The sequence below is a fragment of the Cebus imitator genome, unplaced genomic scaffold (genome assembly GCF_001604975.1).
Source record: "Cebus imitator isolate Cc_AM_T3 unplaced genomic scaffold, Cebus_imitator-1.0 Scaffold16, whole genome shotgun sequence".
Taxonomy (NCBI): Eukaryota; Metazoa; Chordata; class Mammalia; order Primates; family Cebidae; genus Cebus; species Cebus imitator.
The window spans coordinates 2,011,512-2,024,554 of NW_016107331.1; the positions used below are offsets into that span (position 1 = coordinate 2,011,512).

At 43.1% G+C, this 13,043-nt stretch overlaps 1 protein-coding gene across 4 annotated transcripts in view; it reads right to left on the reverse strand.

Annotated features, from left to right (window-relative positions):
• The window catches only part of ACOT12 (acyl-CoA thioesterase 12), a 58,595-nt gene extending 51,588 nt beyond the window's left edge, over nt 1–7,007 (reverse strand). For 3 of the 4 annotated variants that reach the window (XM_017507682.2, XM_017507689.2, XM_017507674.2), the window contains exons 1-2: nt 6,837–7,007; nt 2,272–2,341 (exon numbers count right to left, since the gene is read on the reverse strand). In XM_017507682.2, the coding sequence (XP_017363171.1) occupies nt 2,272–2,341; nt 6,837–6,963 (197 nt within the window). In that variant the 5' untranslated portion in view covers nt 6,964–7,007. Of the gene's footprint in view, nt 1–2,271; nt 2,342–6,836 lie in introns of those variants that run through there. The other variant, XM_037731159.1, reaches the window with a different exon arrangement.
• Between the last annotated feature and the right edge of the window lie 6,036 nt (nt 7,008–13,043).

Consider the following 13,043-nt stretch of genomic DNA (forward strand, 5'->3'; position numbering starts at 1 on the left):
AAAAAAAAAAAAAAAAAAAAAAAAAAAGAAACATATCGCCTAAATGGAATCCTGGTTTACTAAATCCTGTAAGACCTTCTGGTGGGACAGCATGTGGAAGCAGAACAGTGAGACTGGTGATTCTGACCCTGTGCAGGCCTAAGCTAGTGTATGTGTTTGTGTCATAGTTTTTAATAAAAAAAGCTTAAAAAGTGAAAAAAACAACAATGAATTTTTAAAATAGAAAATAGCTTATAGAATAAGGTAAGGACTTAAAGAAATTTTTTTTTTTTTGAGATGGAGTCTCACTCTGTCGCCAGGCTGGAGTGGAGTGCAGTGGTGCGATCTCGGCTCACTGCAGCTTCTGCCTCCCGGGTTCAAGCAATTCTCCTGCCTCAGCCTCCCGAGTAGCTGGGACTATAGGTGCATGCCACCACACCCAGCTTTTTTTTGGATTTTTAGTAGAGACGGGGTTTCACCATGTTGGCCAGAATGGTCGCAATCTCCTGACCACGTGATCCACCCACCTCAGCCTCCCGAAGTGCTGGAATTACAGGCGTGAGCCACTGCGCCCGGCCAAAGAAAAATATTTTTGTACATCTCTACAAAAGGCTTGTGTTTTAAGCTCAGTATTACTACAAAAGAGCCAAAAAGATTTTTTTAAGTTTATAAAGTAAAAACGTTACAGTAAGCTAAGGTTAATTATAATTAAAGAAAACTATTTTCATAAATGTAACCTAAATGCGGGGTATTTGTAAAGTCTATGGTAGCGTTAAGTAGGGTCTCGGCCCTCCACATTGCTCAGCACTCACTCACTGACTCATGCAAAGTAACTTCCAGCCTTGCAAGCCCCATTCATGGTAAGTGCCCTATACAGATGTACCATTTTTTTTTCTTTTATACTGTATCTTACTGTATCTTTTTTCTGTTTAGCTACGTTTAGATATACAAATACTTACCATTGTGTTATAATTGCCTATAGTTTGCAGTACAGCAACAGGCTGCACAGGTTTGCAGCATAGGAGCAGCAGGCTATACCACGTGGCCTAGGTGCCTAAGAGGCTGCATTGTGGAGGTTTGTGTAAGCACACTCTGTGACGTTCGCATAGGATGAAATCATTAGTGATGCATGTCTCAGAACGTAGCCCATCATTAAGCGATGCGTGCTGTATAGACTGAAATATTTATAGATGATGCTTGAGATTGTCTTCAAAACAATCCAGGCATGTGGAGGAGTGTAGAGAGGTATTGATAAAGCAGGAGTGTCTGTGGGTTGATTATTGCTGCAGCTGGGGGTGAAGGGTCCTTGGGATACACGGTACTATCCTCTCTTGTTTTATAGGTTGGTGCAAAAGTAATGGTAGTTTTTGCAATTACCAGCCTAAATGTGCATGTTCGAAATGTTTGTGTATCTTGAGATTTTCTGCAATAAGAGATGGTAAAGCATACAAGCACTTTCACACATAAAATGTTTTTCATAATTTACTCTCTCTACTCAGATGAATTAGTGTTTACCTAACAACCTAATGATGAAATTCACCATCATCATAAAGATACTCATTATCTTTAATAATTCTTCTAGTAGAGGAAGGAGACTTTAATAATTAGCTTATACTGGCCAGGCATGGTGACTCAAGCGTGTAATCTCAGCACGTTGGGAGGTCAGTGGGCAGATTGCTTGAGCCCAGGAGTTCGAGATCAGCCTGGACAAAATGATGAAAAAATATATATCCAAAAAAAATTAGCCACGTGGGCATGGCGGTGCAGGCCTATAGTCCCAGCTACCTAGGAGGCTGTGGCAGAAGGGTCACTTGAGCCCAGGAGGAATAGGTTGCAGTGAGCTGAGATCACACCGCTGCACTCCAGTGTGGGAAACAGAGTGAGACAATTAAAAAAAAAAAAAAATATAGATATATATATAGTTATAGATGATGCTTGGGATTTTCCTCAAAACAATCCAGGCATCTGCAGGAGTGTAGAGAGGTATTGATAAAGCAAGAGTGTCTGCGGGTTGATTATTGCTGCAGCTAGGGGTTATGCCTTACACCACAATGCATCTAAGGCTGAGAGCTATTTCTCCACAAAATTAAGACTGTGAAGTTATACTTAGCGTGTTTATTATAAGTAGGCCCTGTGATTATTTTTTTTTTACTTACTTAAATTGGGTCACATGTTATTTAATTAAGAAACAAGATCACTAACGCTGCATGAATAAGCTCAGGTGCCACCAGTACATGTCCCAAATGAACCAACAAACCCAGGAGAAAGGAGCGACGAAGCAGTGTCACTTACCTAGCTGTCTCCTCAAACTGTATGTCATCCACCGAGGCTGTAACACAGGAAACTCCAGCGTGTTTCTCAGCTTCAAGAAATACAGAAAAAGGTGCTGCTTTAGTGGTGACATTAGAATATTTCAGTATAAGGGAAAGGAATGAAATGTATGTGCATTGATTTTAGTCACCCATCCCTCATTCATCATAGTACCACTGTGCCCACACTTTCACGAGCTTCTCTGCTCTGTAAGTTATGTTTCTACTGCATGGTAATTACGGCACTTTATCCTAATTTTTAACTTACATGATCTTGTAGTTGAAATTCAATACCAATATCCAGCAAATCTTGCTATTGAAATAGCAATTTTAGCAAGTTGGTGATGACTTTAAATATTTTATCAGGTACTATCCTTGTTTTCAAATCAAAGCATCACAGGTGTATCCACTTGCCCACATAACCAGCAGCAGAATCTGTTTAAATGATTTAACCACTGTAAGCACTGAGCAGTATGGGAAGCCCTTAGTAATCCCAAATCAATGAGGACCTTCTCTGGGTATCGGAGAAGAGAGAGATGGGCACATAGTAGATAGTCAATATTTATTTTATTATTACCAAATTTATGCCAAATTCAGTATGCATAAATTATTTTTAAAATTCATTTGTTTTTCTGTTCTTAGATTGGATAATTTCTGTTGATGTATTTTTGCATTTGCTTTTTTTTCAGCCACGTCCATTCTGCTGGTAAGCCTGTCCATAGACTTTATTATTTTAGACACTATATTTTTCAGTTCTGGAATTTCCATTTGGCTTAAAAAAAAAGTTTCTATTACTTTGCAGAAATGTACTACCTTTCAACCTTTTTTTTTTATTTTTCTTTTGAGACAGAGTCTCATTCTTTTGCCCTGGCTGGAGTCCAGTGGTACAATCTTGGCTCACTGCAATCTCCACCTTCCAGATTCAAGCAATTTTCCTGCCTTAGCCTCCCGAGTAGCTGGGATTACAGACGCCCGCCACCACACCCGGCTAATTTTTGTATTTTGAGTAGAAACAGGGTTTCACCATGTCTCAAACTCCTGACCTAAAGTGATCCACAGCATCTCCAGCCTCCCAAAGTACTGGGATTACAGCAATGTTTATTATCATATTTTTCGTTACATTCTTGAGCACAGTTATGCTAGCTGCTTTAAAATTCCTGAAGCTTAATTCCAGCTTGAGGGTTATCTAGCGATGAATCTCCATTGATGTGTCTTTTCTCTTAATAATGAATCATGTTTCCCTTTGTATGTCAAGTAATTTTCGATAATATCCTAGCCATTGTGAGTGATCCATTATAGAAACTGTTCCTCTGAAAAGTGTTGGTTTTGTTTTTGTTTTTTAAAGCAAGCAGTTAACTTGACCAAACTGAAACTATAATTCTGTCTACCTAGAGATGGGCACAACTATTTTCAGTTATTTTGACCTCAACTAGGAGGTTTGGAGTCTGTCCTATGTATACATGATTCAAGATTTGCCAGATACCTGGGCAAAGATTGGAGATAGATTTTAGGGCTCTGTCTCTCTGGCTCCTTCCTTTCTGGAACTTTCCCTTTCATAGTTCAGTAGCTGTGCTTTTCCCAAACCCTGTCTTTGGGCTCTCCAAACCAGCAAGCCCGTGGGTTTTCCATCAGAACTATAGCTGGGGGCAGACTGGCATTTCCTTTCAGGCTTAAAGTCATTTAAAAAACAAAAACAGAAAGAGCCAACACCATTCTGTTCTTTCATGTGTGAGCTTTCAAGCATTCTAAGCCTACTTTTGTTCACTTTTCACTTGCCTTAAGTCTTTTTTATTTAGTGTCTTGCCCAGAGTTAATAATTATTATCTGTGGGAGATTAACATGTTAGAAAAATCCTTACAGCCCTTGGTGAAGAAAAGAAAGAAAAATGAACAAAACATATGACAAGATCAGATTAGCATCTTCAAAGAATACTTTAGAAGCAGTGTGGAGAGAAGACCAGAATGAATGGAGAGACTTTGGAAATCACTGCTGAAGTCCGCAAGAAAGATGATGACAGCTTGGATAAGATGGTTGCTTTGAGGATGCAGCAAAGCGGCTGGATTTCGCAGATTCCTTTAGGGGTAACAGTAATAGAATTTGGTCCATGCATAGAGTATATGAAGGCAGAAGTAAAGTGGAGAGAGAAATATCAAGGATGACTCCTAGACTTTTGACTTGCTCAACTAGATGAGTTGGGTGGCACTCCAGAGACAGTAAACCCTGGAAAAGATTCACAAATAGAGAGAAAAATGTCTGCATGAAATGTTCCAAAATAATAAATGGACGTGTGGGACAGAGGATTACTCAGACGGCTTCAAGCCTTTAGACTTCAGGGACTGGAAAAATAATGGGGCCACTGACAGAAGTGAGGATAGTGAGAATATTTCATCTCCTTTAAATATTGAGAAGACATTTTGGAATCCAGCAGTGCCTAGGGGTCATAGCAATGCCTTGGGGCCATGACTGGGATCGCAGTAATGTGGCTGAAGAGAAATGCCAGCCTATAAAAAACTCTAAGAAAATACCAGAGAAATCAGTCTTGTATTACTACACAGATTCAGTTACACATTGGCTAAATAATGTCCCCGGCTGATGTGGTGCCTCTGATCACCATAGAGTGTTTAACACGGGCATTATTCATGCTTCCCAAACCAAATTTTTCATACAGGTTTTCTTAATATTAGAAATATTGATATTGTTAATTATTAATATTATACTACTAATAGTAACCTAACTACTAAGGTATAGAGTAATTGATTGTCAGTTGGATCTTTCCATGGTCCGGTTTTCCAAAGATGTCAGGCCATAGAAATGATGACAACCGCAGGTGGGCCACTGTTTTTCCATCACAAGACAGAGGCACTAAGCAAGGTAAATAAAAGTCACTTCAGTAGTCTCATAATGCATTCAGTTGCCTTGGAAATAGGCATATTACTATTAGCAACCGCAATGGTTTCTGTATTGTTTCTTTTTCCTATGTGTGGATTAATTTTGTATTCATGTTTCCATTATTACATTAATATAATCAATGTCAAATCCTGTTTCAAAACAAAAACAAAACAAAAACGGACTGGGCTCTGTGACTCACGCCAGTAATCTCAGCACTTTGGGATCATGACGTCAGGAGATCGAGACCTGACCAACATGGTGAAACCCCGTCTCTAATAAAATACAAAGGTGGTGCGCCGCTATAGTTCCAGCTACTCGGGAGGCTGAGGCAGGGGAATCCCTTGAACCTGGGAGGCGGAGGTTGCAGTGAGCCAAGACTGTACCATTGCACTCCAGCCTGGGTGACAGAGCAAGACTCCGTCTCAAAAAACAAAAACAAAAACAAAAAAACAAAAAAATCAGGCTTAAACAAGTCATTGATTTCTCACAGTTGTGGAGGCAGGGAAGTTGCAGATGGAGGTGCTTGCCTATGTAGGTCCTAGCGAGGGCTCTTTTCCTGGCCTGTGGATGGCATCTTCCTGTGGATGGTGTCTTCCTGCTGTGGCCTCACATAGCAGAGAGATGAAGCTCTCTGGTGTTCTTCTTATAAGGACATTAATTGTATAGAACCAGGATTCCACTCTTACGACCTCGTTAGCCGTAAATCTTCACTCCAAAAAATACAACCACACCAGGGGTTAGGACTTCAACATATAAATTTTGGTGGGTAGCGTGGGGGCATAATTCAGTCCATAATACATGTTCTTGCCATTTTCACTGTCATTCTCTCACAAGAACACTGTGTTTCCCAGAGACTACATAAGGGTGTGATAGCAACACGGTGAATGCAGAACCAGGTCTGAGAAGTCAGCAATCCTCCACTAACCAGGCCTTAGAGAGACTTACCAGGATGTAATCTATAGACACTCCTCTCACTACGCTTTCGCTCTTGTCGAAAATAGTTATTTTTTAATTAAAAAGGTTATGTTAATGTGTAGTCCATTTCTTTTTTAAAAATAAATTTAAAATATTAAATTTCCGTTATGGTAAATATGATATAAATAACCTAAACAAAAGCTGGCCGGGTGCTGTGGCTCACGCCTGTAATCCCAACACTTTGGGAGGCTGGGGTGGGAGGATCACTTGAGTTCACCAGTTTGAGACCAGCCTGGGCAACATAGCGGCCCCATGTCTACAAAAACAAAACGAAACAAAAACACCCGAAAAATGAGCTGGTCCTGGTGGTATGTGCCTGTGGTACCAGTTACTCTGGAGGCTGAGGTAGGAGGATCGCTTTAGCCCAGGAGGTCGAGGCTGCAGCGAGCCCTGATGGCGCCACTGCATTCCAGCCTGGGCGACAGTGAGGCCTTGTCTCAACAACAACAACCGCAACAACTAAACAAAAAACTCTGCAAACGCTCTCTGGGCTCCCCATTTATTTAATGAGATGAAGGAGTCCTGAGACCCACACATTTGGGAACCGGCGGTCTCGGCCATGCCCCGCGCGGGTGCACTGTCGCATCCCCCCTGCCTCTGGTTGCTCTGGGCTCAGCTCTGCAAGTCCCTTCCTCGCCTTCCTCCTCCGCCCCGCACCTCCCCGCAGCCCCGGCGCCCGCTTACCCGCCAGGCAGGCGGTGGCGTCGATCCACTTGAGCAGCTGCCCGGCGCTCAGCTCGCCGCGGGCAGTGGCGTGCGCAGGCTGGATGGCCTGGCTCATGAGCACCTCGCCCGGCGCCGGCCGCTCCATGGCCAGGACAAGAGCGCGAAGCCCTCGGCCCCCGAAGCCCGGCCATGCCCGCTCCACCCGCCCCGCCCCGCCCGCCCCGCTCCAAAGGGCGCCGGCAAGCCCGCCCGGGCCGCGAACCCCTGGCCCTCACACTGCCGGGTGCCCGCAGTGTCGCCCCAGGACTATGGCGAGGGGGGCGAAGGCCAGAGCTCTCGGGTCTCGGGAGAAGCCCTGGAAGCGCGCAGGGGTGGGGGGTGCTCCCGGGTAGAGAGGAAACGAGACGCGGCCGGGCACCGCCCTGGCCGAGGGGTTGGGGAAACGCTTATCATCCGCCTGGGGAACTTGGCGGCAGGGGGCGGCAAGAACGAAGAGAGTTCATGGCCTGTGGAGAATGTAGAGCATTTCCTTTAGAAATTGATTTTAGAGTATTTGATGTTTGTGGCATTTGCTTCCTGGCTGTTGACTGTCAGGCAGAGCAGGCACTCCCTACACGAGCCCTAGTTCAAAATCCACCGTCTGATTCTTGGGAAATTATAATGGCTCCAAAGATCATTTTGTTACGAAATTGCTCCCACTGCCGCACAAACCTTACAGAAGATGATGTATTTAGGTGCATCAGTCACGCAACAAGAGAAAGTTAACATTTTTATTTTTATCTAGTGAATTTCAGATTAGAAACTGTCACCCTTGAGGCAGGAGATTGGCTTCAACCCGTGAGACGGAGGTTGCAGGGAGCGGAGATCGCGCCATTGCACTGCAGCCTGGACGACAGAGCGAGACCCCCGTCTTAACAAACAAACAAAAAACCGGTCACCTTGTTACTAATGGTCCCCACAAATCCCAAAATAATCTTGTCTTAACAGGAAACAAAATCTAGAACATTCGACATTCGGCAGGCACAGGGGCTCACGCCTGTAATCCCTGCACTTTGGGCAGCAGAGGTGGAAGGATCGCTTAAGGCCAGGAGTTCAAGAGCCTGCACAACACTGAGAGAGCCCATTTCTATCTTTAAAAAATCTACGACATTCAATGAGAGGTTTTGTACTCAGCTTTTGACATACTAAAGCTGTTACACTTTCTAGAGCTGCTATCAGTGACTATAGACCGTCAGGGGAGGCTGCACCAGGAAGCACATTTTCGACGGAGAACTGGAAAGCTGGAGACATGGAGCAGCGTCCAGGAGAAGTGGAGCAAGCAGCTGAGGAGATGGGAGCTGCTAAGCGACCCGGATCACAAGCCGGAACCCAGGGCTCTTGACTGTCCAGAATAGCACCAAGAAACCTAGCCGACTCTCACGAATTGGTGTACCTTTTCATCCTTATACCTTTGGTGTGCCAAGCCCCAGCATGGGGACATCAGAGTGGAGATCTGGTATTTTTGTTTCCTTTTTAAAATTTTTTTTTCTTTTTTAATGAAAGAGGGAAAGTAAGGAAATGTTGACTTGCTAGCTTTTAGGAGCCTCTGTGTATAGGTTTCAGGACAATTCAAGCACAAATAGGAATTGAATGCTTTCATTGAGGCAAGCATGAAGTTTAACTTATATAAAAGGCATTAAAATAACTTCTAAAAACAAACAAAAACTTGTGTATCCAACATGGTCCCATTATGTAGCTATGTGCTTATTTCAGTGATAACGTTATTACTGTCATCACTTTTGGCCCTCCTCCTTGGAAAATGCCTAAGAAATTCTGAATGCCTTTTAAGAAATGTCTTCTGTATTGACGGTTCATCATAATTTAGGAATTGATAGATGAGATTATTATTCAGCATATATTCACTGCATCTACCAATAACTCTGTCAGAGCCATTTATTGAGCTTGGTCTTGGCCATTTGACCTGATTTAGAATGGAATGTGGAGAGATAGCAGGGTACCAGTCTTGCCTTTAGAAGTACCATGTGTTTCTGTTCTCAGGAACATCTGACCTCTGTCATGAGGAGATTATGCCCAAGCAGTTTCCCATTAGCATCTGGGTACCAGACTGAATTCACAGATTGCCAAGGCATCTCAGCAAACCTGAGGACTCACAGCCTGAAGCAGAGCAACCCAGCAGACATGAAGACTCTTGAATGAGACATAACTACTTATTGTTGTGTGCCACTGTGATTTTGGGGGTTGTCTGTTATGCAGCAATAGCTGACAGTTACATGAGTGAGCTGTATTTATTAATATTTGGGAGGTTTATTAAGTTACTGAAAATAAAGTTTGCATTTAGGCTGGGTTGCATTATTTTGGGTAAAAAGTGGTGACTCAAGTGGTGATATTGAATTACATGTATGCTTGTATACTTGGTTTCTTATAAACTAAATACATTTCAGGCCAGGTGTGGTGGCTCACGCCTATAATCCCAGCACTTTGGGATGTTGAGTTTAGGTAAATTGCTTGAGCTCAAGGTTCAAGACCAGCCTGAGCAACATGGTGAAACCCTCTTTCTACCAAATATAGAAAAAATTAGTTGAGTATAGTGGTGTGTACTTGTGGTGCCAGCTACTCGGGAGGCTGAGGTGGGAGGATCACTTGAGCCAACAAGGTGGAGGTTGCAGTGAGCTGAGTCTCAAGCAAACAAACAAACAAGCAAACAAAGAATTTCAAAAATGTTTAAGCATAAGTGTAAGAGGGTGGCTTTCCAAAATGATTTTCTGGAAGGGGACAGCATGGGTTTCTATGTCTAGAGATGTTTGCTTAAAAAGTAGATGTGGTATAAAAATTCACTGTTGTGTTTGGACTTGAGTTTAGGTTTATCTCCTGTTTAGACATCTTTAGATTATGGTTTCATATCTTTTGTTAGTTTCACACTAATTTTCATTTTAATAGCCTTGTCCTGGAACTCCTATTCTTGTGTTTTTCTGAATGGCCTTTCTTCCTCATACAATGAAAATGTCATCTGCACGCATGAATATTTGTCATCTCCATTTCTCTCTGATGTCAAGGATTTTTACTATTATGGTGGAATAAAAGATCTTCACATTTCATTTGTGTTTAGAGACATTTTCTGAAGATGATCAGAACGTGAAGCCAGCCTGATTTTAAAAGGTTGTACACAAAAGCAGGAAAGCTGATCAGAAAAAGTGTGGGAATTCCATAATCACTAGAATAACGAGAAAATCTTTAAAATGTTGGAGTGGGAAGGGGAACCGGACAGTCTAAACTCTTATTCTAGAGATGAGGAAATGAAGTATTTTTCTTGGGTCACATTGAAAAGTAGTGGTTGGGCTTTGTGAAAACTAAGAACAAGGAGCCTGGAATAAAAGTAGAGAGGTAGAAAAAAAAAATGCTTCCTCTAAAAACAGAACCTCTGACAAGAATTTGAGAGCAGGCAGCTTATTTGGGAGGAAACTGCAGAAGGCACCAGTAGGGGCATCAAAGCACAGTCCCCAGGTAAGGAGCCTCAGCCTCGCCTGGGACCTGTTAGAAATGCAGAATCTCGGGCCGGAGGTGTTGGCTCATGCTTGTCATCCTAGCACTTTGGGAGGCTGAGGCAGGAGGATCACTTCATCCTCTTGAGTTTGAGACCAGCCTGAGCAACAATAGAGAGACCTTGTCTCTATTAAAAACATTTAAAAATTAGCTGAGAAAGGTAGCACATGCCTGTACTCCCAGCTACTTGGGAGGCTGAGGTAGGAGGATTGCTTGAGCCCAGGAGGTCGAGGCTACACTAAGCCATGATCAGGCCACTGTACTCCAGACTGAGTGGCAGAGTGAGACCCTGTCTCAAAAAAAAGAAAAGAAAAAGAAAAAGAATTATAAATGCAGAATTTCAGGCTCCAACTCCAGTCTACTGAATTAGAGTCTAAATTTTATTAAGATTCCTAGGTGATTCACAGGCACGTTACAGTTTGTGAAGAACAGCCTCCACCATCCCTCCCACTGGCACGAACCCTGGGGTTTTTATCCTCTGACTGGCATCCTTCACTGACTAAGGGCTGGTCCCAGAAGATGAACTCCCCAGGACGTCTGCAGATTTCAGGGCAAGGGCACACTCTCAGCTGGCGCTTCACCTCCGTAGGACAGGAAGACGCTGTCAGCTTGGCCTAGAACCCAGAATGGTGAGTGCCATGGCCATGTGGGAAAGGCACAGATAGCCAAAATCCTTACTGTCCTGAACAGCAGAGGCAGCCGAGAGCCTCTCCATTGTGGAAGATGTGTCCCGGACAGAGGGTTTGCTAGTTCAAGTATTTCATACAGAGATGAACTTGATTAGCCATCAAATTCTCTTTGGTATAGGTTATAAAAGGTGCCAGGTCAGTGTTTTCAAATTCAAATATAAATTTATAAAGGTGTGGTTCAAAATTTAAATATAGAGCCCCTAAGCAAAAATTCCAGGATGGGTTTCCTTAGGCTTTGGCTGCCAGCTTCTTGACTGGAGGGTCTCCTGTCCTTCTCTGCCCCTGCAACCTGCTCTAGGGATGGCAGTGACTCTGGGGAATGGGTTTGCTGCTTGGACGATCCCTCATAGCACCTGGAGCCTCAAGATAACCTTGCTCCTGTTTGTCCCTGCACTTCCGGTGGCCCCTGCTCTCTGATAAGCATTAAGTGTGCACCCTAACAGCCACCTCATTCCTGTGGAGTACAAAGCTTTGTTTGGACAAAAGCCAAGTGTATAGAATTCAATTTTTCTGCTTCTCCAGATTTGTTTGGCCTCACTTTCATCCCAGGCCGCTGATCACTGCTCAGTAGAGTCCCCTGGCGGTCAGCAGCACTACCTGTCAATATGCTGGGGCACATTATTTTCAAATATTGCATCCCACTTGGTCATGGTACACAATTATTTCTATATATTACAGATTTCTATTTACTGATATTTTAATAAGGACTTCTATGTCTATATTTTTAGACTTGTTGGTCTGCAGTTTTCTTTCTTTCTTTAAAACTGTCTTTGTCTGGTTTTGGTGTCAGGGTTCATAAAACGAGGGAAATGTTCCCCCGCTGTGTATTCTGGGAAAGATCGTATAGATTTAGTATTCTTTACACTGTTGGTAGAGTTCTCCAGTGAAACTATCTGTGCCTTGAAGATTTATTTTTTTTTGGAAGTTTTAAAATTATGAATTCAATGTTTTGTTTGTTTTTTGTTTTTTTGAGACAGAGACTTGCTCTGTCACCCAGGCTGGAGCGCAGTGGCACCGTCTTGGCTCACTACAACCTCTGCCTCCTGGGCTCAAGCGATTCTCCTGCCTCAGCCTCCCGAGCAGCTAATTTTTTGTATTTTTAGTAGAGGCAGGGTTTCACTATGTCGGCCAGGCTGGTCTCGAGCGCCTGACCTCATGAACCATCCACCTTGGCCTCCCAGAGTGCTGGGATTACAGGTGTGAGCCACCACGCCCAGCCATGAATTCATATTTTAAAGCAGTTGCAGGGGTAAATTATTTCATACAGGGTGAGTTGTGGTAGCTTCTGTTTTAAAAAGAATTGCTCCTTTCTATCTCAGAAAAGGTTATTTGCCAAAGACAGGGATTGAAATAGAATCTGATCTGGTGTTTTTCTTCCATCTGGCAGAGCCCTCCCCTCTCTGACGGGCTCTTAAAGCTGCCCCTTCCTGCTTCCCTGGTTTTCCCCAGATCTCTCCTGCCTCCTGCTCGTACCATTTCCTGCTTTCGCAGCCGGCTTTCAGCTACTTCCCCCTAGGACAGTCCTTCTCAGGATCTTCCAGCTCAACCCGTACTAACTGAATCTGAAATTCTGGGGGTGAGACCAATAACCTGCATTTTAACAAGTCTTCCATTAAAAGCTTCTGCTGCTCACTATGTTAAACACTACTGCGGCATGATGTCTTTCATTAATGAAATAACGCTTACAGTGAAGGCCTTCCCAAGAACATTTTCAATTTAACAGGGGACCTTTTCAGCTCTCTAAAGGAATTTGTGATGGGGAAAAGGGCCACAGTTTTGGGTCTGGAGAGATATGTTTGTGTCTGAGTTAGACCCTCTCCTTGCTAGTGTTGAACTTGAATGTATTACTCAACCGATTTATGCAGTAGTTCTTTTTAAACAAAACAAGGATGCTTTCCTACTTCATAAAGTTGTAATTAGATCATAGAAATTATTTATTATCAAATGTAATCATGATAACCCCTATTTATAAAGGGTCTTTTAAGTCTCACAACAA